Genomic DNA, 27,768 nt, shown 5'->3' on the forward strand with positions numbered 1-27,768 from the left:
TAAGGATGCAAGAACTTCCTGCCTAGCTTAAATTCTAATACTCTGTTCACTTAATAGTGTGTCTGTCATGAAGTTTGTCACATTTAGGCTCTCTGTATCTAAAAACTAAACTCTGTATCTAAAGTAGTGGTATGTCATGCAATGCTCAATATGTAAACCTAATCTCTAAGCTCTCCCAGGAGCATCCCACACTCTACCTGCCCTCCCAGACCCCACCAGTACCTCTGTTTTCTCAAGGTGCACCTCCCTTCGGTGTTTTCAGCCTTTTCTTTTGGCACTATCACTCACAAGGACTTGAGTGAGGAGGAATCAGACACAGCCTGCCTGCTTGCTTCTCCTTCAGTGCCAGGACAAAGCAGAGATTCAGAAAACAGATCTCTTTCCCAAGGCACTCTTTTACCCAGCAAGACATGCATTGAGGTACTAAGGCAATGGGCATGAAATGGGTGGATGGACAGTGGTTCACAAGAGCAGCGTGGATTCCCCTTCTGGAGTGTAGGTACAGCTATGACAGTCACTCCCAAGCAACTTTCTGCATCCCTGCATTCCTCTTATCACACCTCTGGCCACCGAAGACACAATTCTGCACCTAGGAAAAGCAGCTACATGAACTGTGTCCAAACTATTTGAAAAGGGCTGATGTCATAACAAGCAAATGCTCTCACAGATGAACAAAAGCAGCAGATTCAAAGTACAAGGTCAGGTAACAACAGCTAGATGATGTTAATTCCTTCCTTCCTTCCTTCCTTCCTTCCTTCCTTCCTTCCTTCCTTCCTTCCTTCCTTCCTTCTTCCTTCCTTCCTTCCTTCCTTCCTTCCTTCCTTCCTTCCTTCCTTCCTTCCTTCCTTCCTTCCTTCCTTCCTTCCTTCCTTCCTTCCTTCCTTCCTTCCTCTACATTTCTCATTTTTTGCTCTTTCTCAATTTCTTTAAATCAGTTTCTGTTCCCTCTCCACCTCCTTCTCTCTCTCTATCTCTCTCTCCCTCTCTCCCTCCTCTCTTTTTCTCTTTCTTTCTCTCTTTCAGTCTCTTCCCCTCCTTTTCCATCACTGGGGAGGAACACACATTTTGGACAAGGCATCATTTCTGTATCCTGAGTGTATTGCTTGGAAGTGCTTGGAAAACAGCAATGATGAACATTATTATGACAAGTTATTGACAAGAGGCATCTGATACTAATCATGTTTTTCCCAAGATCAGTTACCTTTGCATCAGCACTTATCAGGTCACAAGCAGTCTGACTCCAGAAATAGTGTGTCAATGCAAAATGACTCCTGCCCTCCAGCTAAGGCAGCAAATCACAAAGTGAGGAGAAATTAGTTTTCCTTACCCCTCCCATTACTATTCCACTCTGATTCCAAGCAGTCGTGCTTTCTGGACGGCTGGTGGCAGGGCCAGGTCAGCCCAGTGCAATGCACTTCTCTCCATTTCCCACACATGCACTTTGAAGCAGATAACGGGACCAAGATGTTGTCGTTTAAGGAACCTGCAACATTACCTCTCATCATCTGAGCACTGAGGAATAAATGCTCATCCATCATGCCTTACAGAGGAGAGAAGAGCCCTAGCATTTTCAAGTGCTTCAGGTGCATCACGGTTCTTCCACAGTTAGGCCGCGTTGTTCATTTTGGATGGTCATTCCAATATTGTCCAAGGGAGACAGGGGTTTTAGGCATCCGAATATCGTCCCCAAAGCTGTTGTGGCATTTGTTAGTCAGTCAGCAGCTTTTAAAAGGTGCCCGTGAAGCTAGAGATACTTCTCCACACTTTTACTGAGCCACAGTTGCAATACACTGACTCCAGAATCAAGCGCTGGCATTTGGTATGGTTTGCTTGTTTGTTTGTTTAAAGAAATATGTGCTTTAGTAGTACGAACAAAATCCTTCTGCTTCCTTTGACGGTGTGGAAAGAAAGGTTTTGTCTGGAAAGAAAGAATCCCAGCTATTTCCTGGGAGCATACTGTGGGAAGGGAGAGAGGAGAGAGGTGGTTTTCCTTCTTTGGTGCGCAGATTTTGCTGGCATTGGTGCAGGTTTCACAGCTTCACACATAAAGATGCTGTCTCTCAAGAGCATCACTTACAGTGGCACAGGAGTCAACACAGGGTGTCATTTTTTCCTTAAATATATTTAGCTGCTGCCTAGCAAACACCTTCCATATTTAGTTATAACATGGGAAGGTTCCTTGGGTGTAAACCTCTGTGTGCTTGGGAGAAGGAGGCTCTCCTAATGCTCAGTGCTGCTGCTGCTGCAAACACACTGAGTGCTGTGGTGGGTGCAAAAGGCTTCCTTCCTGCTGTCTGCTGTCTCCTCCCCACTTCCCCTCCAACAAGTCCAGCTCCCTTCCCCAGCAACTTCACAGCTCCTGGGAATGCAGCAGTGTAGAGCTAGCCGGGAACCTCGAGGGACCCATGAGTGTCCCTGCAGTGAAGGAGAGCCAGGTCTCCTTTACCGTTCCTGATGTCTGCTTGTAGAATCTGCCCGTAGAGCTACGCAATGCACCAGGGTCCGGTGCTGCCAGAACGGTGGCTCCGTATGTTAAGTATTGCTTCTTGCCTTACGGGAAACAGGCTGTCATTTGGTTTTAGACTTCAGGCCAACACACATTGTGTAGGTGACTTGTTTTTCCTCTGTCCAGCCAGGATGGAGTCAGCATCTTCATTCCAACTCATCCATTGCCACAACAGTCAGACAGGTAGGATGCAGTTTGGCATTATCGTAATCTTGCTCTTTCTCAATTTCTTTTTCTCAATTTCTGTTCCCTCTCCACCTCCTTCTCTCTCTCTCTCTCGCTCTCTCTCTCTCCATCTCTCCCTCCTCTCTTTTCCTTTTTCTTTCTCTCTTTCACTCTCTCTTCCCCTCCTTTTCTGTCACTGGGGAGGAACACACGTGTTGGCCAAGGCAACATTTCTGCATCCTGAGTGTATGGAGTATATTTTCTCCATAAAGTGCAAGATTTGGTGACTTTTTTTATAGCTGTAATGTCCCCATAATTATTCCCACTTGAAGTCTTATCTTACATGGCCAAAACCACTTCCTTTAGGTTTTTGTATTTATGCATAACTCCACATTGTTCCTTGGCACAAAAGCTTGTTATACTCTTCGATAAATATTTCAGTACCTGAAAACACTATCCAGTACTGCAGCAGTTCCTAGCTTGCTCTGGTGGCTCTACAAGGTACACTGGTTGGGGTTATCCCACGGTGAGTCCTCTTGTTCACACTTACTTCTACCATCCTTTTCATCAATCTCCATTTCATTTACAACAGGAGCATTCTCTCTTAATATTGGCTATTCTGCCTAACAGAGAAAGCAAGGAACTGCACTGTCTTCCTATACAAATACATTATTTGTTTTGCTTTAGAACTGATTGTCAATAACTTCTCCCATAAATAAAACCTTTTGCCTAATCCTTAATTTTGCTCAATAAAAATCCACTCTCTAGAGTTTGTGGCCTTCACCTGCCTTGTTCAAAGGAGGCAGCATCTCAGTCCTTGCCTGAGTTCCTCCATGAGGGCTCACAGACATCCAGATGCCTTTGGAGCTCCATATATATATATATATATATATATATATATATATATATATTTATTTATTTATTTATTTATTTTTAAATGGGGCAACTTGCCTCAGAAGACAACTTGCCAAAGTGAGACCAGCAAAGAGATCCTCTGTGTACTGCACCCATTTAGAAAGAGAACTCCCAAGGCAGAATCATATTTTGCTGTGCCAGGAATGACAAGGTACTCAAACTGCCTTTGACCTGATCCTCTCCTCTTGCCAGTATGGGAATTAAATTCCTGTTATTCCCTACCCAGTAATGTAATAGGACACATGGAGAAATACTGGAGATGGGCTAATTAAATCTCTACTGCTACCCAAGGGTTAAAGTGAAATAAAATGTTGTGTTTGAAAATGCCCCAAACTTACATAAGTGCAGAATTCAGTTGTAACAACCAAACGCAGTGTTCTTCTGCTGTGTATGCAAAGGAACCTATGATCTTTATTCTCTAGACATTGACATGGTTACAAACATTCATTGCAGGCGAAAGCGACAGAGGTTCACATTTTGTGCATCCCTCAGGTCACTTTGCTGCCTCATGACATCCTCACTCCTCCTCTTCTATCTTCTTGCCATGAAACTCCCGGCTTTTCACACGGAGCTTGTTGACCTGGGACTCTGCAATGTCAGCCCGCTCCTCGGCTTCCTCCAGCTCGTGCTGGATCTTGCGGAATTTGGAGAGGTTGACATTGGACAGTTCCTCCTGTGCGGGGAGAGGGAGTCGGTGGTGAGGAGCCCAGGGCAGGGGTTTCACTCCTCCTGCGCCTCGTCCTTGCGGGTCTGCTGCTCTTCCCTGGGGGAAGGCAAAACCTCCATCCCCCACCCACCACCGCCTACACGGAAGCCTCACACAGACCTCCTCATCCTCCCTTATTCAGGGCCCCACTGTGACAAGCCTCAGCGGCACTGTGTCCCTCCTGAGGAGCAATTCTGTCACTTGGATTTGTCATTTCTGGACTTATTCCCCCATTATTGATGCCCAGCTATCAGTGTGGCTTAGCAGGTGGAGAAAGACCCTGAAACCCTCTGCTTTTGGTCTGTAGCAGAGACTCAGGAACTTCTCAGTCAGTAGGTGAGAGCCCTGGGTTTGTTTAGTCTGACTTTCTGTATCAAACAGGCCGCAGAACTTCCCTCAGTTCATCCCTGAGCACAGGGTGCCCAGAACTCTGCAAGGCCTCGTGGCGTGGCCAAGACTTGGCAGTTCCTCTCATGCCCCTTTCCTGGGATTTGTACTCATCTCAACGAGCATGCTGCCCCGCTGGAAGGTGACTCTTGCCCAGTCTTCAAGCAATACTTACAGCCTCCTCAGCTTGCCTCTTGTAGGATTTCACTTTCATCTGCAGCTTGTCCACCAGGTCCTGCAGCCTGAGATTATTCTTCCGGTCTTCCTCAGACTAGAGTGGTTTGTAAGCAGCAAACAGAATGAATTATTGGTTCTGCGTCGTGTGTGGTTAACAGTTCCCCTTGGGGATGGTGTGTGCAAAATTCGACTACTTGTGAGAAAGCTCTGTCAGCCCAAGGAGGCCTCCTGCCTTACCTGGTAGGTCAGCTCCTTCACCCTCCTCTCGTACTTGCGCACGCCCTTCACGGCTTCAGCGCTGCGCTTCTGCTCAGCGTCAACCTCCGCTTCCAGCTCCCTCACCTGCAATGAGAAGCCCGGCTTTGGAGCTTCCGTGCTGCTTACTTACATGACACGTTCTCTCACGCACAACTCAAAGCCCTACGCACTCTGGCCTCCAGCTTCTGGATTTGCTTCTTGCCTCCCTTCAGTGCCAACTGCTCGGCCTCATCCAGACGGTGCTGCAGGTCCTTCACTGTCTGGTCCAGGTTCTTCTTCATCCTCTCCAGGTGGGCACTGGTGTCCTGCTCCTTCTTCAGCTCTTCGGCCATCATGGCTGCCTGAAGGGAGCAAAGGGTGAAAGCCATTTTGGGGTTGGAGACATTTGGGGGAGAACACATCCACCAGTAGCAGTGAAAGGAGCCCCCAGCTCACATCTGTGATGGCCTTCTTGGCCTTCTCTTCAGCATTGCGGGCTTCCTGGATCGTATCCTCCATTTCACCCTGAATTTGGGCGATGTCTGTTTCCAGCTTCTTCTTGGTGTTGATCAAGCTGGTGTTCTGTTGAACAACAAATAATATCATCCAGTTAGTTACAAAAACAAACCCTTAGAAACTTTTAGAAACTTACTGTTTACTTTTAAACTTATCATTGATACATCTATTATTATCATCTTCCTTCAAATGAGTCATCTTGTTAGGTCATACTCAGTGAGATAGCAAAGAGTGCTTAGGATTTTGCAAAGCACGTCTGTCTCCTGTTAATGGAATCCTACTCATTTAGCCATAATCTAATTCTTCATACAAGGGTAATAACTCTGGTTCAGGTTAAGATTTTTATGGCAAGAGATTATTTAAGAAATTACACAGACGAACAATCTGGAAAAGGAAAAAGAAAACGGTCCTTGAGACTTTGAATCTAGTGAATCTAACCTGAGTGTGGAGGAGCTGAACTCTCTCAGTTGCATCCATCAGTTCCTGCTCAGCCACCTTCCTCGACCGCTCCGTCTGCTCCAGGGCTGCCCGTAGCTCCTCAATTTCAGCCTGCAGCAGGTTTGCTCTGCGCTCCACCATGGCCACCTGCTCCTTCAGGTCCTCCTGTGTCCTGAGAGCATCGTCCAAGTGTATCTGGGTATCCTGGAAAGAGAGGAAAGAGACATTATAAGGTGGCACAACACGGTTACAGCATGGCAATTACCACCAGTCTAATCATTACTATGTCAGTATAATACATCTATATATGTATTTATAGATAAAATGTATATATTGGGCAGAGGAAAGAACCTTTCCTCATCCTCTAAAGTGCTGCTTCATAACAGAGTCAATGCTCTGGGGCTGAAAAATGAAGAGCCCGTGATCAAGAAAAGGATCCAGGAAAAGTCAACCATGCAAAATGGATCCAACCACCCGCATTAGAACCAGTGCCACAGGAAAAGCCCATAAGGTATTATTATATAAGGTATTAGGGACTGGAGATTCCTTACTAAAAGGAACCAAAACACCCACTTACCATCCAGACAATTGCTCTAGAGAAGTTTGCTGCCCACAAGGAGCTCTCTCTCATTCGTGATGTCACTGAGAGGCTGCCAAGCCTGGTGAGCCCTTCAGGTTATCATCTGCTCCTACTAGTCCATGTAGGCTTTAATGATATTGCAACAAGGCAATGTAGAAGCGTCAAAAGAGACTGTATGTCCCTTGGAGCAATATCAAAAGGATATAGAGCACAGGTGGTGTTCTCCTCTACCTTCCCAGTCAGAGGAAGGGGTTCAGGAAGGAGGAGAAAGATTAAACAGGTGAATGCCTGGCTGTCTAGCTGGTGCCATATTCAAGGTTTTTGCTTCTATGAGAAGCTCGGTCTGTTGGGAGCTGACGGGATTCACCCAAACAAGTGTGGGCAAGAGGCTCTTTGGCCGCAAGCTGGCCAGAGCTTTAACCTGGAATAAGCAGGGGAAGGGAATGGAGTTTTGAGTAATGGAGAAGAGCCGGGGGCTGCTGATATGTTAGGAAGCAATGAGGAAACATCTGTTGAAGGTTCCAAAGGAATTAGGGTTTGTTCCCCTAAAAGGTAATATGGTTGATTGCCCAATTAAGTGTCTCTGTATCAATGCACATAGCATGGGTAAGGGATGGGAGGAGTTGGGAAGCCGCTGTGCACCCAGAAAGCTATGATCTGACTGCTGTTACTGAAACCTGGTGGCATGAATCATAAGATTGCAGCGCTGCAATCAATGGCTGTAAATTGTTCAGAAAGGACAGGCAAAGAAGGAGAAGTGGGCAGGTTGCCCTCCATGTGAAAAATGGGTTGATTGCAGAGAGGTGTCTTTGAAAAACAGTGATGAGCCAGGTTGAGAGCTTATAAGTAAAAATTAGAGGCCACGCCAACGAAGGAAACCTCGTGGCTGGTGTTTGCAACAGGCCAGCTGACAAATTGGAGCCTGTTGGTGAAGTGATATTACTTCAGCTATGGGAAGCATCACGCTTGCAGGCTCTGATCCAGCTGGGGAACTTCAATCAGTCTGACATATGCTGGAAAAGCATCACAGCAAGCTGTAAGAAGCGCAGGACACTCCATCCAGTCCAGGGGACTTCATGCAGGGCATAGACAGCCCAAGTGGAGGAGAAGCATTACTGGACCAGCTGCTTACCAACACAGATGAAGTGATTAGAGATGCCAAACCTGCTGGCAGCCTGGGCTTCAGTGATCATGCCCTGGTGGTATTCACAGTCTTGAGGGACATGGGCCAGATGAAGTGTAGGGTAAAGACCCTAAGTTTTAGGAGAGCAGACATTCAGTTGTTGAAGGACTTACTGGGTGGGACCCCCTGGGAAACTGTCCTCAGGGCTAATGGAGAAGAAGAGAGTTGCTCTTTAAGAACACTTGCCTTGGAGTGCCAGAGTGCATGGGAGTTCCCAATTCCCATGTGTAAGCAATCAGGCAAGGAAGGCAGGAGAACAGCATGGCTGAGTATGGACCTCCTGGTCAAACTGAAGGGTAAGACGAGAATGCATAGGCAGTAGAACCAAAGACACCTGTCCTGGGAAGAACATAAGGCTGCTGCCCAGATGTGGAGGGATGGGATCAGGAAGGCTAAGGCACAGCTGGAGCTGAATTCCTAGTGTATTAAGCAGCATTTCATTTAGTTCTGGGCCCCACAACTGAAAAAGGACGTTAAGGGGCCTGAATGCATCTGACAGAGGGCAACAAAGCTGGCGAAAGAGCTGGAAGGCATGTCCTCTGAGGAGCGGCTGAGGACATAGGATTTGTCTAGTTTGGAGAGAAGGATGATGAGGGGCGACCTCATTGCTCTCTACGGGTTCCTGAGGAGGGGACATGGAGAGTAACATGCTGATGTCTTTTCCCTGGTATCCAGTGACAGGATGCTGTGGATGCCCTATCACTGGAAGTGTTCAAAGTCAGGTTGGATGGAGCTTTGAGCAGTCTGATCTTGTCCTTGCCCACCGTAGAGAGCCTGGACTAGAGGATCTTTGAAGGTCCCTTTCAACCCAAGTCACTCTACGATCCAGTGGTTCTCTGATATTAGACAAGCGAGACACCTCTGTGCACGCCCTTAGCTTAACATACCTTGAGCACTGCCTGCGTGTTTCTCAGGTTCTTTTGTGCCTCTGCAGCCACGCGGTTGGCATGGCTCAGCTGGATCTCCATTTCGTTCAGGTCTCCCTCCATCTTCTTCTTCAGCCGCAGGGCTTCGTTCCTGCTCCTGATCTCGGCGTCCAGGGTGCTCTGCATGGACTCCACAATTCGGAGGTGGTTTCTCTTCATCTGGTCAATCTCCTCATCTTTCTCTGCGATCTTCCTGTCAATCTCAGATTTCACCTGGTTGAGCTCAAGCTGGAGGCGCAGGATCTTGCCCTCTTCATGTTCCAGGGAGGCCTGGACAAGTGGACACAATCATTTGTTATGTCAGTAAAGCTACTGCTTGCTTTCTGGGAGATTCTGAAATATTCCAGGAAATCTCAGCTGGCTGCATTGCCCAGCCCAAACAGAGGGGGACCATGCATTTTTCAGCCATATTTCCTCATTGCTCATATTTTCAGGGCAGACACCAGTGACTGTGGGTGTGTACCTCAGCTTCCTCTAGAGCAGCCTGGATTTCAGATTTCTCCTGCTCAATCTGCTTCTTGACTTTCTCCAGCTCATGAATCACCTTTCCCCCCTCTGCAATCTGCTCCGTGAGGTCGGAAATCTCCTCTGCAAGGAAGGGTGAGAAGTGGCACGGTCAGGCTCAGAGCTGAAGGGGAAGGGCCCAGCCACACCAAGGTGACAAGTATCTTTGCAGACCTGCAGGCAGTAGTGGTGGACAGGGAGAAAGCCCTGCCAGGAGCAGAGGGCCAGGCACTTACGCTGCAAGTTCTTGTTCTCCCGCTTCAGCGTTTCCAGGTGGTCCAAGGACTCCTCATAGGCATTCTTCATCTTAAAGAGCTCCGTGCTGAGAGAGCGAGACTCCTTCTGGGAGGCTTCCAGCTCAGCCTGCGTTTCCTCATACTTCTGCTTCCATTCTGCCAGGATCTGAAGAGAAACGGGGCGTCAGTATGCAGGTGGCAGTCGGGAGGACATGCTCTGCCCAGGAGCCCCGGGGCTGGAGCCCAAAGACCTTGTCAAAGTTCTTCTGCTTCTTATCCAGAGCCGCGCAGGCAGCATTAGATCGCTCCACGTCAATCATCAGGTCCTCCACTTCATTCTGCAGCCTCTGCTTTGTCTTTTCCAGGGAGGCACATTTGGCATTCACAGCCTCAACGTGTTCCTCTGCATCCTGCAGGCGCTGTGCCAGCTTCTTCCTGGGAGGTGGTAAGAACAGCTCATGGTTTGAGAGCAAAGGGGAGGCTGTGGTGTGTGGCTGATGGGATTTTCACGACAGGACATTTTACCACTTCACTGAGTACGTGTCCTGTGCACAGACAGTGAAAGTCCTCCCCCAGCTTGTCATTGTTTTCCCAGTTCAGATTCCCAGGCTTTCACAGCCACTGTGCCTTCTGTGTTCAGTGTCCAGAGGTTTTCTGTACCATTCCCTGGGTCAGGGGAATATTTTCCTCTACATTTCCTAAACCACAGCCTTTGGAGGATGTACTTTACCTCAGCCCTTACCCTGCCCCAAAGCACAGCTTTAACTTTTTAGGACAACATCGCAGTCGTGTCTTCAAATTTCCCCTGTTAGCCTACCCCTTATTTTGTCTTCCCCACATTGCCCACGTACTTGGCCTCCTCCAGCTCCTCCGTGCGCTGGATAGCATCCGTCTCGTATTTGGTTCTCCACTGGGCCACCTCGCTGTTGGCCTTGGACAGGGCGCGCTGCAGCTCCCCCTTGGCTTCCTGCTCCTCCTCGTATTGTTCCCGCAGCAAGTCACAGTCGTGGCGAGCTGACTGCAAGGCGTGGGCCAGGGCGTTCTTGGCCTGGGTAGAGAGGGGGATTGGGACAAGGAATGGTAATGTCTGGGAAATCTCTCCCAATGAGTTCATTTAACACTGCCAACATGACCGCTGGGAGGGTATAGGTGTTTGCAGTGAAGGACAGATGTGAGCCTGCAGGACAAAATCCACCAATCAGACTCCCTGCAGAAATGAATGTCTTCTCCCAGTATGGCTTCTGCTAAGCAGACCCTGTCCCCACTAGGCAGTGGGAAGTTAAGAGCATTTTTGTTGGCCAGATGTAGGAAAAACCATCACCTTTATCTCTTCCTCTAGGTGCCTCTTGAGTTCTTCAATCTGTTGGGTGAAAGCCTGCTTGCCTCTTGACAGCTGAGAAATCAGAGCATCTTTCTCCTCCACCTGGCGTGAATATTCACCTAGGAAAGCACAGAGGAAGGAAATATTTTCAATGTCGTTTCTGACGGGTGTAGCATGACCTCCTGTTCCACAGCTCAGAGGGGGCTCTCACCTGATTCTGTCTGCAGACGAGCTCTTTGAGCACTGAGGTCATTGATCATGCGCTGATGCTCTTCTTCCTTTGTCTTAATCTCACTCAGCTGGTCTTCCAGTGTGCGGCACATCTTCTCCAGATTTGCCTGTGGAGAAGAGGGAGAGTGAAAGAAGATTAGTATCTGGACACCTCGTGATTCTTAACAGCTCAAATCCCAGCAGAAAAATGTGCACAGGCATGCAAGTTATATACTGCTCCTTGGCATTAGAGGGTTAGAAATACAGTTCCATACGGAGTCAGAGAGTTATATTGTAACCTGACCATATGTTTCAACATGATTTATTTGCAAGTTGTTTTCAGGATATTTTTCAATACCTTGGCTTTGGAGACAGACTCCATGTTACTGGCCAAGTCGTCAATCTCCATCTTCAGCTCACTCTTCTCCTTCTCCAGCTTCTGCTTCACACGTTGCAGGTTGTCGATCTGCTCCCCAAGCTCAGCTGTGCTGTCCGCGTGCTTCTTCCGCAGGGTGGCAGCTGTGGCTTCGTGCTGCAGCGTGGCCTCTTCAAGGTCACGGCGCATCTTCTGAAATTCTGCCTCACGCTTCTTGTTCATCTCGATCTGAGCTGCTGTAGCCCCTCCTGCTTCTTCCAGGCGCTCGCTGATCTCCTCTAGCTCCCTCGAGAGGTCAGCCCGATGCTTCTCTGCTTTTGCCCGAGAGGTTCGCTCTGCCTCAATTTCCTCCTCCAGTTCCTCGATACGAGCCTGGGGAACATTAGGGACCCTTCACACCCATGCCCTCCTCCTTCCTGACCTCAGACTGGGTGAGAGGGGGTCAGGGACAGAGGCTTGCCTGCAGCTCCTTGATCTTCTTCTGTAACTGCATGCCCAGGGCTTGCTCATCCTCAGTTTTGCTCTGGATCTGGCTGATTTCAAAGTCTTTCCTGTGGGCAAAGCAAACCGTGTCAGAGCTCAAAGAGGAAAGACAAGTGCACCAGCCCAGCACTCAGGTGCCCCACAGCCACACTTACTTCTTCAGTTTCTCATCCAGCTGCTGCTTATCATTTTCCAAGTCCATTATGGTGTCATGGGCCAGCTTCAGGTCTCCTTCGAGTTTCCTCTTGGCTCTCTCAAGGTCCATGCGCAGTTTCTTCTCTTGCTCCAAGGACCCTTCCAGCTAAAACAAACAGGACCATCATTGCTCCATCAGTCAGGTTTAACTCTATTACCTGTCCTGGTTTTGCTGTACACCTCTGTGCTTACGTCATCCACTTGCTGCTCCAGCTTGGTCTTAGCTTTGGTCAGCGTATTGACTTTGTCCTCTTCTGCCTGCAGGTCATCCAGTGTCTGCTGATGGGCCTCTTGGAGGGCTTTCTTCTCTTTTGTCAGCTTGGCAATGGTCTCGTCCAGGGCTGCCATCTCCTCTGTCAGGTTTTTCACCTACAAATATGAGCAAGTGTCAAAACTGGGTAGAAAATATGTTCACTGGTGCCGTGACTTTTCCTCTTTACAATATTTTGCCAAGTGTTTCATTTATCCTTTGGATGCTCAGAGAAGTACCAGCTGAAAATTTTCCAAAGGCAACATGTCTTACGGTAGCAGGCTCTTGCCCTAAGGGTCAGTGATGTTTTGGCCCTTGATGTGTCTCCCCACATGTGTACCTTGTTTTCAGTGGCATGCTTTTCCTTCTCAACCTTGGCCAGTGTTAGCTCAAGGTCATCAATATCTTTCTTCAGCTCTGAGCATTCATCCTCCAGTTTTCTCTTCTTGGCTGTCAACTCAGCATTAATTTCTTCTTCATCCTCAGCCCTTTCAGTCACCTCCTTTACTTTGGCTTCCAACTGGATTTTGGTTTTGATGAGCTGGTCACATCTTTCCTCAGCATCAGCTAAAGCATCAGCTTCCTGGTGGGAAAATATAGGAAAGGTCATTTAATGCTGAAGGAACAGATGTGCATCAGTAACGCCTCAGGGATTACTTTTGGGGAAAAGGTTATCGCACAATTAAATTACAAATTACAAATTTCGAATTCACCTTAAGGTCGTTGCCTTAATATTGCCTAATAAGTTTCCGAGAGGCCAAATGCCTTTGGTGACAAACATCCAAGGCTGGCACTTGTCTCCTTGGATGTAATGGGCATCCGTGTCTTCTGGGAGCAGTAGCTACAGAAGCTCGGGTAAGATATGCCATAAGAAATGTCACTAGGGTCTTCATTTCATCAACAGAATTAAGGCAGAGTAGCTGGTCAACTGAATCATTAGTCTACTTAATACGCTACAGTAACTATAATGCAGCTTCATGTCATGAACTCACATGGGGGCATGTACATGTAGGCATTAAGACTGAAAAGTCATTCTTTAGCTTAAGGTCAACTTTGTAATACTGAGATTTGATGGGGAAAGACTGTAGCCTGAATTTTGCCTTTAGTTACCTGGTATCAGCTTAGAATATTTTGCAAGGCGGTTTACTGGACAATTTGAGTTCTGTAGTACAAAAGAAGAGTTAGATCGTATTTACTCATGTTACTCACAGCCTGCACTTGGAGCTGCAGGTCATTCTTCTCCTGCACCAGTTTCACCATTTTCTCCTCCAGCTCCTTCCTCTTTGCCTCAGACTTTGCAAGCTCTTCCTTGGTTTTCTCAAACTCCTCCTTCATGTTGGCCATCTCCTTCTCAGATTCTGCACTCTTCAGCAAGGGCTTGATCTTGAAGAACAGCTTCATCCAGGGCCAGTGCTTCACGTTCATGAATGCACGAATGTTGTACTGGATGCAGAAGATGGACTCCCTGAAGCATAATTAAAATGTACGTTGAATATTTGCAGTATGATGGGTGCCAACATTTTCTCCCAAGTACAGTGACTTTAACTGAAGGTGAGGAATGTCTACCTCCTCTGCACCATTCTCTGGTATTCGACTCTCATCAGGAAGCCCCTGCACCTGGCCTGGGTGCGAGTGATGAGCTGTGCCAGCTTCTCATCCCTCATCTCCTCCAGGAGTCCCAGCAGCCCAGCTTTGAAGAACACCTTGAGAAAGGGGATGTTGCAGCACATCACTGTCGCATAGAGCAAAGCACTGACACGCAGTGAGTGAGTCAAGCAGGGTTTGTACCTTGGTGTGGCCAAATTTGTACTGGGTGTGGTCCACATCGATTGACCCAAGAAGCTTCTCAGAAGCCTTCTTGCTATCAATGAACTGTCCCTCTGGGATGGCACTGGCATTTAGCACCTTGTATCTGGGAAAAGAGAAAGAGGAAGATAAGGCTATTTTTGTCCCAGCCAACACACCCTAGCCGCTGAACCCCATCAGCTCACATACAGCTATTTTTGACAAAGGAGTCCAGCCTGAATGAACCGACATTGTTTTTAATGATGCTGGGGAGTGCAGTGCAGTGCTCTTACCTCTGTTTGAAGTCAGCATAGAGAACTCTGCTGGGGAAACCTTTCCTGCAAATTCGGATCCCTTCCAGCACTCCGTTACACCGCAGCTGGTGAAGTACCAGTTCATGCTCCATGGCACCTAGCAATTCAGAGCATAAATGCATACCACAGCTTCCAGTGCAGAGGGGAACGGTTGCATCAGAGCAACTCCTCTGCCTTCTTGAGCATCTTACCAGGCGTTTTTGTTTCGTTTGGGATGATGCAACGGACAAAATGGGGGTGAGTGCTCCGTAGATTGGTCATCAGCTTGTTTAAGTTCTCCTGTGGGATCATGATTTAATGTGTGTTTACATGAAATACGGAAAAGATAACTCTTATGTTCTTTGAACTTAGCATATAAAAGTCCTATCAATGGAGAAGTACTGGGCTGATATTATCAGCTGATACTACCTCAATCAATATCTCAATCTCCTCTGATTCTGAATATTGAACATCACATTTTGCGACAGAAAAATTTTGTCATCATTGCAATGAGAAATAGAGGGGGGGTACTTCATATTTTAATGACAAAATCCAGTTTTAAGTGTAAATTTTTGACTTTACAGTGTCTTTTTCTTTCTTTTTTTTTTTTTTTTAATGAGGATTAGAGCAAAAGTTGTTTGTTCAGTTACTGTGGCTGACCCTGTTGAAAGAGCAGTTTAATTCTAATTTCAATAGATGAAAAGAGGGAGTGTTTACTTACCCTGAAAAGAGCTGAGACAGTCTGGAAAGAAGAACCCTTCTTCTTGCCACCTTTCTTGCCACCACCACCACCACTAGCCTCTGATAAAATGAAGATAATTAAACATTTATGGTTTTGGGTCTCATTCATGATTCCACAGTTTTGCAGAATCACTGTGCACCAAAGGGATGACATTTCAGAACACTGACCTGCCTCTCCACCAGCAGAGGCAAAGAGTAATGCCAGTGTCTTCACTGATGACTTCTGGTACAGCCCAATGACAGTTTCATTCAGGGGATCCTTGTTCTTCTCAAGCCAGCCAGAGATGTTGTAGTCCACTGTGCCAGCATAGTGCACCAGGGAGAAGTGGGCCTCAGCCTTGCCTTTGCCTGGCTTCGGCTTCTGGAAGTTGTTGGACTTGCCCAGATGTTGGTCATAGAGCTTGTTCTTGAAAGAGGTGTCAGTTGCCTTGGGGAACATGCACTCCTCTTCCAGGATGGAGAAGATGCCCATGGGCTGGGAGAAACAGAAAAAAATAACAGCAAGAATATACAGATCTGCCTTCAGAAGGAGACTGCATTAAGGCAAAGGAAACTGAAAAATTGATTAAATTGTTGGATCAAAAATGGATCAAATCTTTGTTACATTTTGCACATCGAGTACTTGATAAAATATGAATTTGTGTCTGAAACTAAAACATTTCAGAACTAACAGTGTGACAATAGTCCCACAAATTTTTCTAAATAATTTGGAAAATCTGATGAATCAAAAAGAGATTTTTTTTTTTTGCATTTATACTTTCCCAAAGTAAATTGTCTATATGAAACTGTCTTACTAAAATTGACCTTTGTTCAACAGAGCAACAGATCTTTCATCTACTTCCTGAAATCTTACTTTTTGTAACATTTGTTTCTTCATTCCTACACAACAGGATGTATCAACTCATACTGAGGTTTTTTTCATCCCTGTTCAGCTAGTACCTCTTTTTCATATACAGGTATGATTTTGGTTAGAAATTTTGTTTCAGAAATCACAGTATTAATATTGAAATCATAATTGTAATACTGAAAAGTTGTCTGGGTTTCTGAAAAGAGATCTTTCATCTTTGTAGATTTGAAAACACACCTACAGTGTGTGATTCTTCTATTGCCAAATAAACATAATTAGTTATTTTTTAATAAATTGCATTATAATGTAATTAGTGCATAACCTGAAGTTATTTCATGTGCAGCCTAATCGCAAAGGTCCTTAGAAATTATTTTCTGAATACATACAATATTGGAAATGAAAAGGTATTCTTTGAATACCAGTAGCCAGGAAATTCTAAAATTCTGTCACAGAGAGGAAATAATAAAAACTTAAATGTAATCAACATACCTTCTCAATGAGCTCAATGCAGGCAGCCAGGTCCATGCCAAAGTCAATGAATGTCCATTCAATTCCCTCCTTCTTGTACTCCTCCTGCTCCAGCACGAACATGTGGTGGTTGAAGAACTGTTGCAGTTTCTCGTTGGTGAAGTTGATGCACAGCTGCTCCAGGCTGTTGAACTGTTTAATGCAAAGACAAGATTTACTCATTCTCAAAATGAAGAATTGCCTGTACAGTTTTCTCCTGTACACTCAGAATTTCATTCAGGGATGCTTAGTTAGAACAAAACTTTTTAATGTTAAAACATCCTATTATGTATTTTTAAAGAGGTTGAGGGTTTTTTCCTCTTTGCTACCTGAATCATGTTTAAATATATAATTCATTCTTATATGAAATACCAAAATTATTCGGCAGTCTTATCCATATCAAGGTGCAATTTATATCACTTTTATCTCATTGTATTCTGTAAGTTTTTCCATTGCGCCTACAGAAAAATTAGATATTCTCAGTGTTTGTCAGTCCTGGCTTGGACTCAAGTACCTTCCCCAAGTGTGTGTAGAATTCTGTCAGCACTAAAGGCAGCCAATGTGTTATTCCTGTTAGGATCACCCTTTGACTCTTCATAAGCAAAGGACATATATTGGTCTCTTTTTCCAAAGACTTGGCACAATTTTGTGGGGGACTTATGTCTACCTTTCTCTTTCTACTCTCCAAGATATTGTCTCTTCAGTATGTGTGTGCTGTTTCTCAGTGGATCTTTTTAATATTAAGCTCAAATTATTGAAAAGCTTCAACATCAGCACTAATTATGTAAAGGCAGCTGTTCTTCCTTGTGTATGACGCAGATCTTTTGAAGCTCATGATTTGTGCTGGAGAAAAAGCAAGTGACATATACAAGGAAAGAAAGCATTTCCAGGAAAAACAAAACAAAACAAAACAAAACCAAAACAAACAACCAAAAAACAACCCACAGGTTTAAAAAAAAAAAAAAAAAAAAAAAGGAGAACTTGATTTGAAATTGCAAGTGAACGGAATGTTTTCAAAAAAGACAGCATAATTCTGGTTTTGATTGAGGCCTAATAGACTTTTAGAGATTTTACTATGATTTCTGTGGTACTTGCATCAAAGATCTCGAAGCCAGCAATGTCCAGGACACCAATGAAGTACTGTCTGGGCTGCTTCGTATCCAGCTGCTGGTTGATGCGGACCACCATCCACAGGAACATCTTCTCATAGACAGCCTTTGCCAGAGCACCCACTGAATTGTTCACCTAGAGCACAGAAGAATGGAGCAGAAGAAAAACAATGTCTGGAGCAAATAGTAAATGATACAAGCCAGAGGTTCCCAGTCACCAGCTGGTTGTTACCTGCTGCACGGTTTGACCCTTGGTCACATATTCATTCCCAACCTTGACTCGGGGGTAGCAGAGGGCCTTGAGCAGGTCTGCTGAGTTCAGACCCATCAGATAGGCAGCCTTGTCAGCAACTAAACACAAAGAGAGAGGAAGACAGTCACAGAGGAGAAGCGATCATTGAAAGTAGATGTCTTCTAAGATGTAGTTGTAGGTTTCACTATTGCAATCCTGTGATAGTTTGAAAGGAAATTTAGAAGCATGAATATTATGGAAGCTGAGATTTATGACTTTATGAAAATAAATTGGAGCAAGATATCTGAATGCCAAGTTCCAGCTATGTAAGTGTTTCTGTTACTGGGAGTTCTAGATTTTAATACCTTCTGTGCCGTCCGGCTCTGCCTGCTCTTCACGCTGCTTCTGCTTGAACTTCAGGTTCCCATAGTGCATGACAGCCCCTGTCAGCTTGTAGATGGCTGTTTTCTCATCAGCAGTGAAGCCCAGGATGTCAATGGCACTCTGGCAACAGAATCAGTGAAATAAGCCTCTGGGCCATTAAATGGAACTTTCGCCATACCAATATGCTCTGTGTCACTTACATCTGTAGCCATCAGCTCCTCCTGGTCATTAATGCTGGGAACAGTGATCTCACCTTGACTCACAAATTGGTAGTCATATGGGTTGGTGGTGATGAGGAGCATGTCTGTAAAGAAGAATAGGACATATCTGGGCATAAGAATAAAGATAAATGTTAAACATGTTCAGATTCCATCGAACAACTTATAATACTTCCTACCAATTAGCTCTGGCTTCTTGTTGGACATGATCTGATAGAATATGTGGTAGCTTCTTTCTGCCTTGAGCTGGAAAGTGACTCTGGACTTCTCCAGCAGATCTGGCAAGGCAGGTAGCAAGAGTTAAGCCTGAGAAAGTACACTGAGGTGGAAAGGGAGGAAGGAAGGTGTTCAGGTCAGGAGGTCTCTTACATGTTTCAATGTCAGCAGAAGCCAGTTTGCCCGTGGCCCCAAAGTGGATTCGAATGAATTTACCCTTTAGAGGGGAAAGAAAAAAGACATTTTGAAATTTCACTAAGACTGTCAGTATTTAAGCACAGAGGACAGGTTTCCACAGAAAACAGGATTTAATCTTAGAAGTTGTTTTGAATGTTTTTCTTATTTTTCTTTAAAAAGGCAAGAAAAAATTTCAGGAAACTATACTGGCAATACTAAGGTAAAGATCTGAGCCGAGTTATTATTATTTAGTGGGTAATCCTGAAAGCACAGGAACAAGAAAACCACGTAGCAAGCCTTTTATTAAGTCATTTATGCCTCAGTTCAAACGGATATCAAAAAAGCCAAGATGCACTAGTTTCATTTTTTATATTCAGATAGAAATCTGCGAAGGCGGATTTTGGTGGTGTAAATGTTGAATGGGATTTTCTGATTTTGTGGAAAAACAGAAGGCATCTGCTATTTTCTGAGTTATGGGGATAGGGACAACAAACCCGGAACACAGAATTTCAGACTGAGAATGTGGGTTGGTATTGTGATTATTCAAGGACATTCACAAATTATCTAACAAAATTTTGCACTAAAATGACCAAAAAGAGATATCATAGAGTAGTCTGGTGTCTGCTGGGATGTCCTGAAGACATCTTTGTCCTTATCCCTCTCCAAATAACTTGTATCAATACCTGAACAGTCAGATTAATAGACCTGCCCAGTTCAGTGTCTAAAAGAAACATATTCATGTTTTTGTTGATCTGATGCAGGCAGTTTTAATGCTCTCTGTCTGTCTTTTCCTCCCTCCTTTCTGAATAATATCGATTTACACAGATTAAATTTATAGTGTGTATGACATATGCCAGGAGTAGGTATGTGTGTGTGTATATATATATATATAATTATCAAATAATATAGATATTTATACCTATTTAAATGGTCTCCATTTGTAAATATTTCCTTGCTGTACTAAATTTTTAAAGTTATAATGTTAATTAGATAGTCTAGTCAGATAGATTTTAGTTGATGAAAATATGAGGAAAATATTAATTCAATGAATACAACAATCCACTCATGACACATCAGAAGTAGCAGCTTCTTCTCTGACATCTTTGTTCACCTGTAAATGTCGACTTCTCTAATCCACAACTTACAAAGCGGGAGGAGTTGTCGTTCCTCACGGTCTTGGCATTTCCAAAGGCCTCCAGCAGTGGGTTAGCGCTGATGATTTGATCCTCAAGCGTTCCCTGTAGGATGATAATTACTGTTGGTTATCCTTCCCCAAAATCATGTCAGGATCAGAGAAAAACATTGATTTCAGCATTTTAGATTTACCTGCATTTTGCCTGGCTGCTCCTCCTTCTTCTTCTCCCCACTCGCTGCAATTGTTGCAAAGTACTGGATGACACGCTTTGTGTTCACAGTCTTCCCGGCACCGGATTCTCCGCTGTGAAACCAAAGAGAGAAGCAGAGAGCGTGTGGTCAGGCGGGAGGTCCCCCAGCACCGGGCAGCCCCACAGGGACCCGAGAAGGGATCTACATACGTGATCAGGATCGACTGGTTCTCACGATCTGTGAAAGAGGCAGAAACAGATAGACTTTGTAAATGAAGAACAGAAAAAGACAGAAAATAAATGCAGTAAATGGAAGTAAGTTATCTCAAGAAAAGTGTCTGCTTTTTTTTTTTTTTTTTTTCTTACTAGTAACAGTCTTTTAAAATTCAGTTCTTTGCTAAGTAATTCTTTTCCATGAATAATGAAAACCCTTGAAGGGACGTGGTTTTCCCCCTCTGCATTCTTTATGATGATCTTTTTTCTCCCATATGTAGTAAATTGTTTCTGTTTCTGCTTCTTTTTTTTATTTTATTTTATTTTATTTTATTTTATTTTAATTTGCTACACTGACTCTATTTAAAGCAGTAGAAAAAGGGAGAGTAAGGACCCATGATCAAGGAATCCTGAGAAAGGGTAATAGTTCTGAACCCAATATCATGGAGAAAGAAAGGAATGAAAAGGTGAAAGAAAACCAAGAGGCAATATATAGTTCCATTTCATTTTTTCATGTCATGGTTTTATAAAGACAAATCTGAATATTTTTGTGTTATTGATGTTTCCTGTAGCCATTTGGTAAATTAACATAATTAGACAGAATTTTCACATTACATATGATTTTTGTATCCTGATCACCTTCACTATGTCATTACAGATATAAACATATTCCTTGCACCTCCTAGTCCATTTGGCTTATTGTTTTTCCTGACACACTAACTATCTATGGTACTTTTTATAAATACTGATGTGAAAAAATCCTGCTTAAATTAGTAGTGATTAATGGTATGACTGAAATAAAACTCTAATGAGGTGTTAAGAAAATATTAGCGTATTTATCAGGGAAACTATGATTATTTTATAAGTGTATTTTTTATGGAATCACTCTAAGACCAGCGCACCAGTTTGCATAAACTTAAAACAAACAAACAGTCAAATTGCCAGAACACTTCACCATGTACAGACATGTCTTTTATTTAAAATAGTAGAAATAATGGTGTGGAGATAGTAAAACACACAGTAGTATGTATGTATCAGAACAATGAAAGCTTTGAAAAAGACTCTTCATGTTACTGAGACAGAGTATGCCTCCAGAGAATTTAATGGGACATTCCCTCTGAGAGAGATGGAGTCACTCACCAGTCAGCATGAACTGGTAGGCATTGTCAGAGATGGAGAAGATGTGTGGAGGGGCCTCCTGGCGCTTCTTGCCTCGGTAGGCCAACACCACCTCCGGGTTGTACACCGGCAGCCACTTGTAGGGGTTGACAGTGACGCAGAAGAGACCCGAGTAGGTCTGTGAGGAAGGGAGACAGCACGTTGGCTTCCACCTACCCTGGCAGAGCAGTTCCTCCTCGCTGCCCAGAGGAAGACTGCTGCTGGTACTTACGTAGATCATCCAGGCTGCGTAACGCTCTTTGAGGTTGTACAGCACAGCGGGTTCGTGGAGGTGGGTCATCATGGCCATGTCCTCGATTTTATCGTACTTGGGAGGGTTCATGGAGAAGATCTGATCATCCTTCACGGTCAGGGTCTGTCAGAGGCAGACCATATGTCAGCTAAGAGTTCACAGTGACAATCAAATAGTGTCCTTCAGCTTTGTTTCTTACTCACCTCTCCACCTTCAGTCTTGACAGTCACCTTCCCTGTTTCTTTGCTCTGGATTGTCCCTTTCACAAAGGATTCCTTAGGATGGGTCACAAAGACGGCTGTCTTGGCATCGAAAGGCTTGTTCTGGGCCTCAATTCTCTCCTTTTCTGATTTTCGGAGGTAAGGAGCCGCCTCCCCAAAGATGGCCATCTCAGAGTCTGACGACATGGCTGCACTTTATGGAGGGACTCGTCAACAGAGAACACTGTGGAAGAGCAGGTATGTTGCCCAAATGAGTCAATATTTTTTGTTGTCACACAGTTTATTGAAAAACTTCAACAGCATCATAGAATGTGTGATTTGGAAAGAATGTCAGGCATTTCTTTTGCCCACCTTCCTGTGCAAAGCGGGTCAAATATTGGATGAAGTTACACAGAGCTTTTTTCCAGCAAAGTTTTTATTATCTCCAAGAATGGAGATTCCTTGGTCCCTCTGCATCTCTGTTTAACGTCTGACCACCCTGATGGTGAATTTTCTTTTCCTAATACCTGATCAAAATTTCTGTTGCTGCAATATGTGTCTGTTGTCCCTCATATTTTCACTTCACACATTCAAGAAGAGTCTGCCTCTTTTTGCTGCATAACCACCCACTTTTTGTTGAAGATAACAATAAGACAACCACATTTTCATTTTGTTTTCAGAGTGGGCAAACTGTATCTTTCAGCCTCTCCTCCATACATCATTTGCTCCTTTCTATGTTGGAAGTTCTTTGCTGGACTCATTCCAGAATGTCAGCGTCTTTCTTGTCACCAGGGAACACCAAACTAAGCACAGTGCTCCAGATATGGGAGCTGAATACAAGGGAAGAATCACTTCCCTTTACCTGCTGTTGGCCTACTGTTATGAGTGCCTGATAGTATGCTGTTGGCTTTCATTCCTGCAAAGGCACACTGCTGACACATGGTCACAAGGACACATGACCTTTTTCTGCAAAGGTTTTTTCTAGCCATACTACAGTCAACATAACACATTGTATGGGGGTATTCCTTCCTACGTGCCAGAAAGGCTTCATACTTCACACCACCTTTACTAAAATTCATTATGTTCTTGTAAGCTCCAGGCTGAAGACTTTTGGGAGCCTCCTTAAGGGTAATATTGCTCTGTAGCATATTCATGAGTCCCTCAGTTTGATCTCATCTTCCCAGTTCCTGAGAATGCATTCCATCCACCATCAGGTTGCTAATGATGCTCTTAGCATTGACATATTTCTAGCACTGATATATTCTATAATGTGATTCAAATTTGAAAAACGCTGAGGGGTCTGTGTTTCTTTTTACATTTCTGGACATCTACATAACTTTGTGAGATGGTTAAGTTTTAATGCCTTGTCAAGTTGAGCAGGGCAACTTCTACATTCTTTGCACAGTCTCTGTGTACAGTCCCCAGCCACTCCTCAAAAAGTTGCTCTTTCCAATTAGATTGATAGGCATCAGGAAACTGGAGATACCATCAGGGAAATTTTAAACAACATTTGTGGAGGAATGCCACAAAGCTACCGTGATTGAATGAACATCAAGGAAGCACTTGCCATTTTGGAAGCTCAAAGCTTTGAAGCATATTGTAAATGCTTTGTGTCCTTCTGCAAATAACTATTAACAAACAGTTCCAAACAGAATGAAGCATCACAGTGAGGGATAATGCCAGAGGAAAAGCATATTCACATCACCCACCTGGAGTTCCCAGACCAAAAAGCCATTAAAAACCTTGCTTGTCTATACACACAATAGAGTCCAGAAGGTGTTTGGAGGACTGATTCATGCATGATGTCTTTTGCTGGTGCTCTGAACCATTCACTAGAGTTTTTTGCTTCTCATCACAAACTCTTTAAGCAACCCAGCATCATAACATCAGTCTTGGAAATAAGGTGTGTACCTTCTCTCTCTGTGCCACACAAAGGTGACTTTTAGGGCCAGAAACACCAAGGGCAGATTCTAAACAGCGACACCCTTCCAGCAACTGTCATCCTGCTTGTCACCCTGCCATACTGATGAACATTGCTTTCATAATGGCACACCTCCTCCAGCAGAAGGAAAGGTCCTGTTATGAAGAATGCCTTCCAATTTTATGGCAAGGGAAATTATGTAAAGTATGAGTGTGGCAAAATCCCTCAGGCTAAAGGAAGCTCAGATTCCAGCCTCCTCATTTTTTCACATAGATTCTAATTATAAAGTGGGAGTTAGATGTGTACAACTGCTTTCTTACTGTTGAAATCTGTAACTGTTAGCTGTGCTATCAGCTGTACGCTGTACTAGTCGGTGCTAGCTGGGCCCCCTTTTCTTATCAAATTTTGTCCTTTAGGTATCTTAAAGATATAAAAAAAATTGTTTCTGGGTTTAAATATACCAAGATCTAAATCAGAAATAGTCCTGGGCAAGGACATTACAACAACTTAAATAATCTAAGAAAGTTGTACTGGAAATTTTAGAGATCAGTTCTATCTGAACAAAACAAGATTCCCCCCCTGCCCACCCCCCCCCCCCCACCCCCCCCCATGTTCCATTGTCCAAATTAAGTTCTAGTGTAAGTTCTAATTAACTACATATTTCATCTCATGCTTAAATTTCAGTGTGGCTCTCATCTTAAATCGACTGCACTCATATTTCCTTGACAATGGCAGAAATCTGTTGCAACTGTCCCAACTCTGGGAAGTAGTATGTGAGCAAATGGTATATAAGCACAGATAATATAATGTTAAAATACTGCATCACCAATTATTTCTTTCTATGCAAATCATTTGTGAAAATAATTATTTGCAAAGTTAGAAAATTCTAACTTTCTTAGTTCAAGAATTTACAAATTAAAGCTGGGTATCTAAATGCAGTATTGGATTTCCAAGGATATACCACATGTCCAGTAATAGAACACACCTGAGTTCCTAGGAAGTCAGGCAAACAGACGATTTATTTAGATGTCATGTCATGACTTTTAGTTATCTAAATAAGCCAACCAAATGTTAACATTTGCAACAACTCCTAGTAGCATGTAGATCCTCCACTTTACTCTGATGTGTTTCAGAGGAACAGGAACAGTACATCTCCTTTTTTTGTTTGTTTGTGTAACTGATTAGTTGATTTTCACATTTTTAACAAGTTTCCTAGTACGAAGCTCACATGCAGATTATAACCCTACCCCTACAGCATAGTCTAAAAAGTATTTTAATATATATTTTTTGGCCAATATAATATACAGTAATAGATATAATTTGTTACAAACCTGTAAGATTTTGCAATAGTCTGTTCTGTTGGCTGGCTCTGTCTATCTGGTCTTCATGCCAGAGCAGATCATTTACTTCACTGATCCATAATTAAACATGAGGAATCCCCAAGAAGCATTTCCTGGCATGACATCAGTGGCTAGTGGCTTCAAGCACAGCCACTTTGGAAAGCTTGCTTGCCATGAGCAGCCTACCCAACCATCAGCATGCTCCATTTACCATAACTAATCAGTGGCCAGGAATATAGGGGCATACAACAATTGCCCATAAAATTTTACAGAAATTTGTCACCACAAAGAAAACTGTTCTACAGAAAACTAACACCTTTTTGTCTGTCTCTTAAGTGTGAGTAAATTAGGGTCTTACCTCTTATGATAAGAGAAAATATCTTGCAGGCTGAAAGACGATCAGTGCTGTAAAGCAGAAATGGCAGATCCCTCATTACTGCTGCACAGAATTCCACAGGCAAGTCACAAAGTGAAAATACCAGCATGCTTTATCTTACAGATATTAAATCCTTGTGGATGCAGAAACATACACCAGGACAGCAGGGCTGAAGTGGGACATGTATACTGCAGGGACGCTGTCCCTTTCTGACAGTCACAGACATGCACTTACCATGAAGTTTTCTCTGGAGACGGGACAGCCCAGATTCAAGGACTCTTTTATAGAGTCTGGTCAGCACATGCTGCAGATGCCTCCTCTGTCTTTGGGCAAAGCATTTTTGGCAAACCTTGTTTTTGGCAAAGCATTGTCTGGCAAACTGAACGAACTGAAAACTAGAAAGTGATGTTACTAGATATAATTAGAAATTTTTTGTTCTCTCACTAGCTGTGTGAATAAATCTCCTATAAATAATACGAGATGATTCCTGAGGAGGGAATTTCAGCTAATGCTGACTAGAGGGATGAGGGTAGCTACTAATAACTATAGGCCATAGATGCTCCATGAATCTGAGCTAAGGGAGCAGGGACAATCTTTCACTGGGCAAGCACAGTGACATTTGGGTACATACCTTAACCTTTTCTGAGGCTACCATAAGTCTGATGACAGCTGTCCTTTTACAGAGCTCTCTACTTACAGACCTTGGATGTGAGGTATCGATTTTACTGTTGTCTGCACTGCTTAACTTAATCAGATTATTAAATATTGGTCTGCTTCACTTCTTTCAGCTGTAACATAACATAGCACAATGTATTGGAGAGAATAACTACTTTGAACCATACTAAGTGTCCATTAAGTTTTATTCCATCTCTGGATATAAATATAAAATAACATTCACTTGTGTGTCTTCTAACATTCTGGAAATCTTGAGTTTAGACATTCATAGGAGTACATATGGCTCTGTTCAAGAGACTTTGTTAGATTTTTGTTCCTTTGACTTAATCACTTTAGGACCAATTTTACTTTTTTTGCATCCAAAGAGCTCTCTGGCAATGAGATTTATAGTTTAAATTAATTTATTGAAAAATACTTTATTTACTTTAGTGGTGTTTATTTCCCTGTCAATCCACAGTTGTTCCTGTAATAGAAAAAAACCAATAATCCTTTTCCACATAACAAGGCAAATAGTATGTCTGTCTTATCTGTTTTTGTATGAAATTATTATTTAGTTCTCATTAGCTTTGATGTTCTCCCCTACAGTTTTTTAGTTCTATCTTCTCTCTTTCAAGATCTGATGACATGCAATGTTAATACTGCATCTCCATAGATTTGAACACTGTTAATCACTATATTTGATAGTTAGGGTTGCTTTTCCTATACACATTACTTTGCTCTTATCAGCGTTTTTTTGCCCAGTGTTTCACAAAATTCTTTCACAGTTATTCTCAGTTCGCTTTTTCCCACTGAGAACAATTTTGTGTCATCAAGGACATGCCTGAGATACCTAGACACGTTTTTGCAAGTCCAGAAGTATTTAATCCTTAGCTGACAGAGCTCTTGACATGTAAGACTCAAATATGTGAAACTCCATATGTAACAACAGGTAATCTTACCATTTGCCTTTACTGAGGCACATGGTCAGAACAAAGTAGTAATTCAATTAAAGAAAATGCCAGGAGGGCTCTGTGGATGAATAAGGAGCTCATAGCAAAACCCAAACCACAAAAAGGTAATAAACAGAGGGTGGAAGCGAAGGAGGAACCTGAGACACACTGAGCATCCAGGGATGAGGTTAGGAAAGCCAAAGCCCAAATGGGATTGAATCTGACCAAAGATGTCAAAGACAGCAAGAAGGGCTTCTGTAAGCACATAGATGACAGAAGAAAGACTATGGAAAATGTGGGCCCATGGCTCAAGGGCCAGGGACCCTGGTGACACAGGATATGGAAAAGGCTGAGGTACTGAATGGTGCTAACAAGACCTCCAGGAATCGTAGGTCCCAGAGAGTGGGGAGAAAGTCTGGAACAAGGCAGACATACCCTTGGTAGAAAAGGGTCAGGTGAGGGAATCCATAAGCAAACTGCACATAAAAAAGTCCATGGGCACTGAAGGAATACATGTACAATTTCTGAGCGAGCTGGTACTTCACTGGCCCCTGAACA

General features: G+C 43.7%; 1 protein-coding gene across 1 annotated transcript; it reads right to left on the reverse strand.

Moving 5' to 3' along the window:
* Positions 1 to 3,971: 3,971 nt before the first annotated feature.
* On the reverse strand, positions 3,972 to 25,853 carry LOC141967805 (myosin-1B-like). The gene is made up of 40 exons (XM_074921953.1): positions 25,841 to 25,853; positions 25,589 to 25,635; positions 21,973 to 22,213; positions 21,749 to 21,892; positions 21,499 to 21,655; positions 20,356 to 20,383; positions 20,147 to 20,258; positions 19,966 to 20,058; positions 18,797 to 18,860; positions 18,607 to 18,705; positions 18,410 to 18,513; positions 18,191 to 18,329; positions 17,826 to 17,944; positions 17,580 to 17,729; positions 16,467 to 16,637; positions 15,299 to 15,605; positions 15,111 to 15,190; positions 14,602 to 14,689; positions 14,390 to 14,507; positions 14,100 to 14,223; positions 13,878 to 14,014; positions 13,521 to 13,776; positions 12,652 to 12,894; positions 12,254 to 12,430; positions 12,022 to 12,167; positions 11,844 to 11,934; positions 11,366 to 11,755; positions 11,009 to 11,135; positions 10,798 to 10,916; positions 10,328 to 10,524; positions 9,728 to 9,911; positions 9,477 to 9,642; positions 9,200 to 9,324; positions 8,698 to 9,006; positions 6,048 to 6,251; positions 5,550 to 5,675; positions 5,285 to 5,455; positions 5,094 to 5,198; positions 4,855 to 4,950; positions 3,972 to 4,259 (listed from the first exon to the last, which is right to left on the reverse strand). The coding sequence occupies exons 3-40, from the start codon at positions 22,174 to 22,176 to the stop codon at positions 4,104 to 4,106; spliced, it is 5,826 nt and encodes a 1,941-aa protein (XP_074778054.1). The 5' UTR covers positions 22,177 to 22,213; positions 25,589 to 25,635; positions 25,841 to 25,853; the 3' UTR covers positions 3,972 to 4,103.
* Between the last annotated feature and the right edge of the window lie 1,915 nt (positions 25,854 to 27,768).

The sequence above is a fragment of the Athene noctua genome, chromosome 18 (assembly GCF_965140245.1).
Source record: "Athene noctua chromosome 18, bAthNoc1.hap1.1, whole genome shotgun sequence".
Classification (NCBI taxonomy): domain Eukaryota; kingdom Metazoa; phylum Chordata; class Aves; order Strigiformes; family Strigidae; genus Athene; species Athene noctua.

Bases quoted from the DNA above. Each gene is read 5' to 3' on its own strand.
- LOC141967805 (XM_074921953.1), bottom strand. From the start codon at position 22,176: ATGTCGTCAGACTCTGAGATGGCCATCTTTGGGGAGGCGGCTCCTTAC. The intron at 20,259-20,355 runs GTATGTAGATCC...TTGGTTTCACAG, and splicing joins AACCAGTCGATCCTGATCAC to CGGAGAATCCGGTGCCGGGA. The intron at 14,508-14,601 runs GTAAGATGCTCA...CTGAATTGCTAG, and splicing joins AAACGAAACAAAAACGCCTG to GTGCCATGGAGCATGAACTG.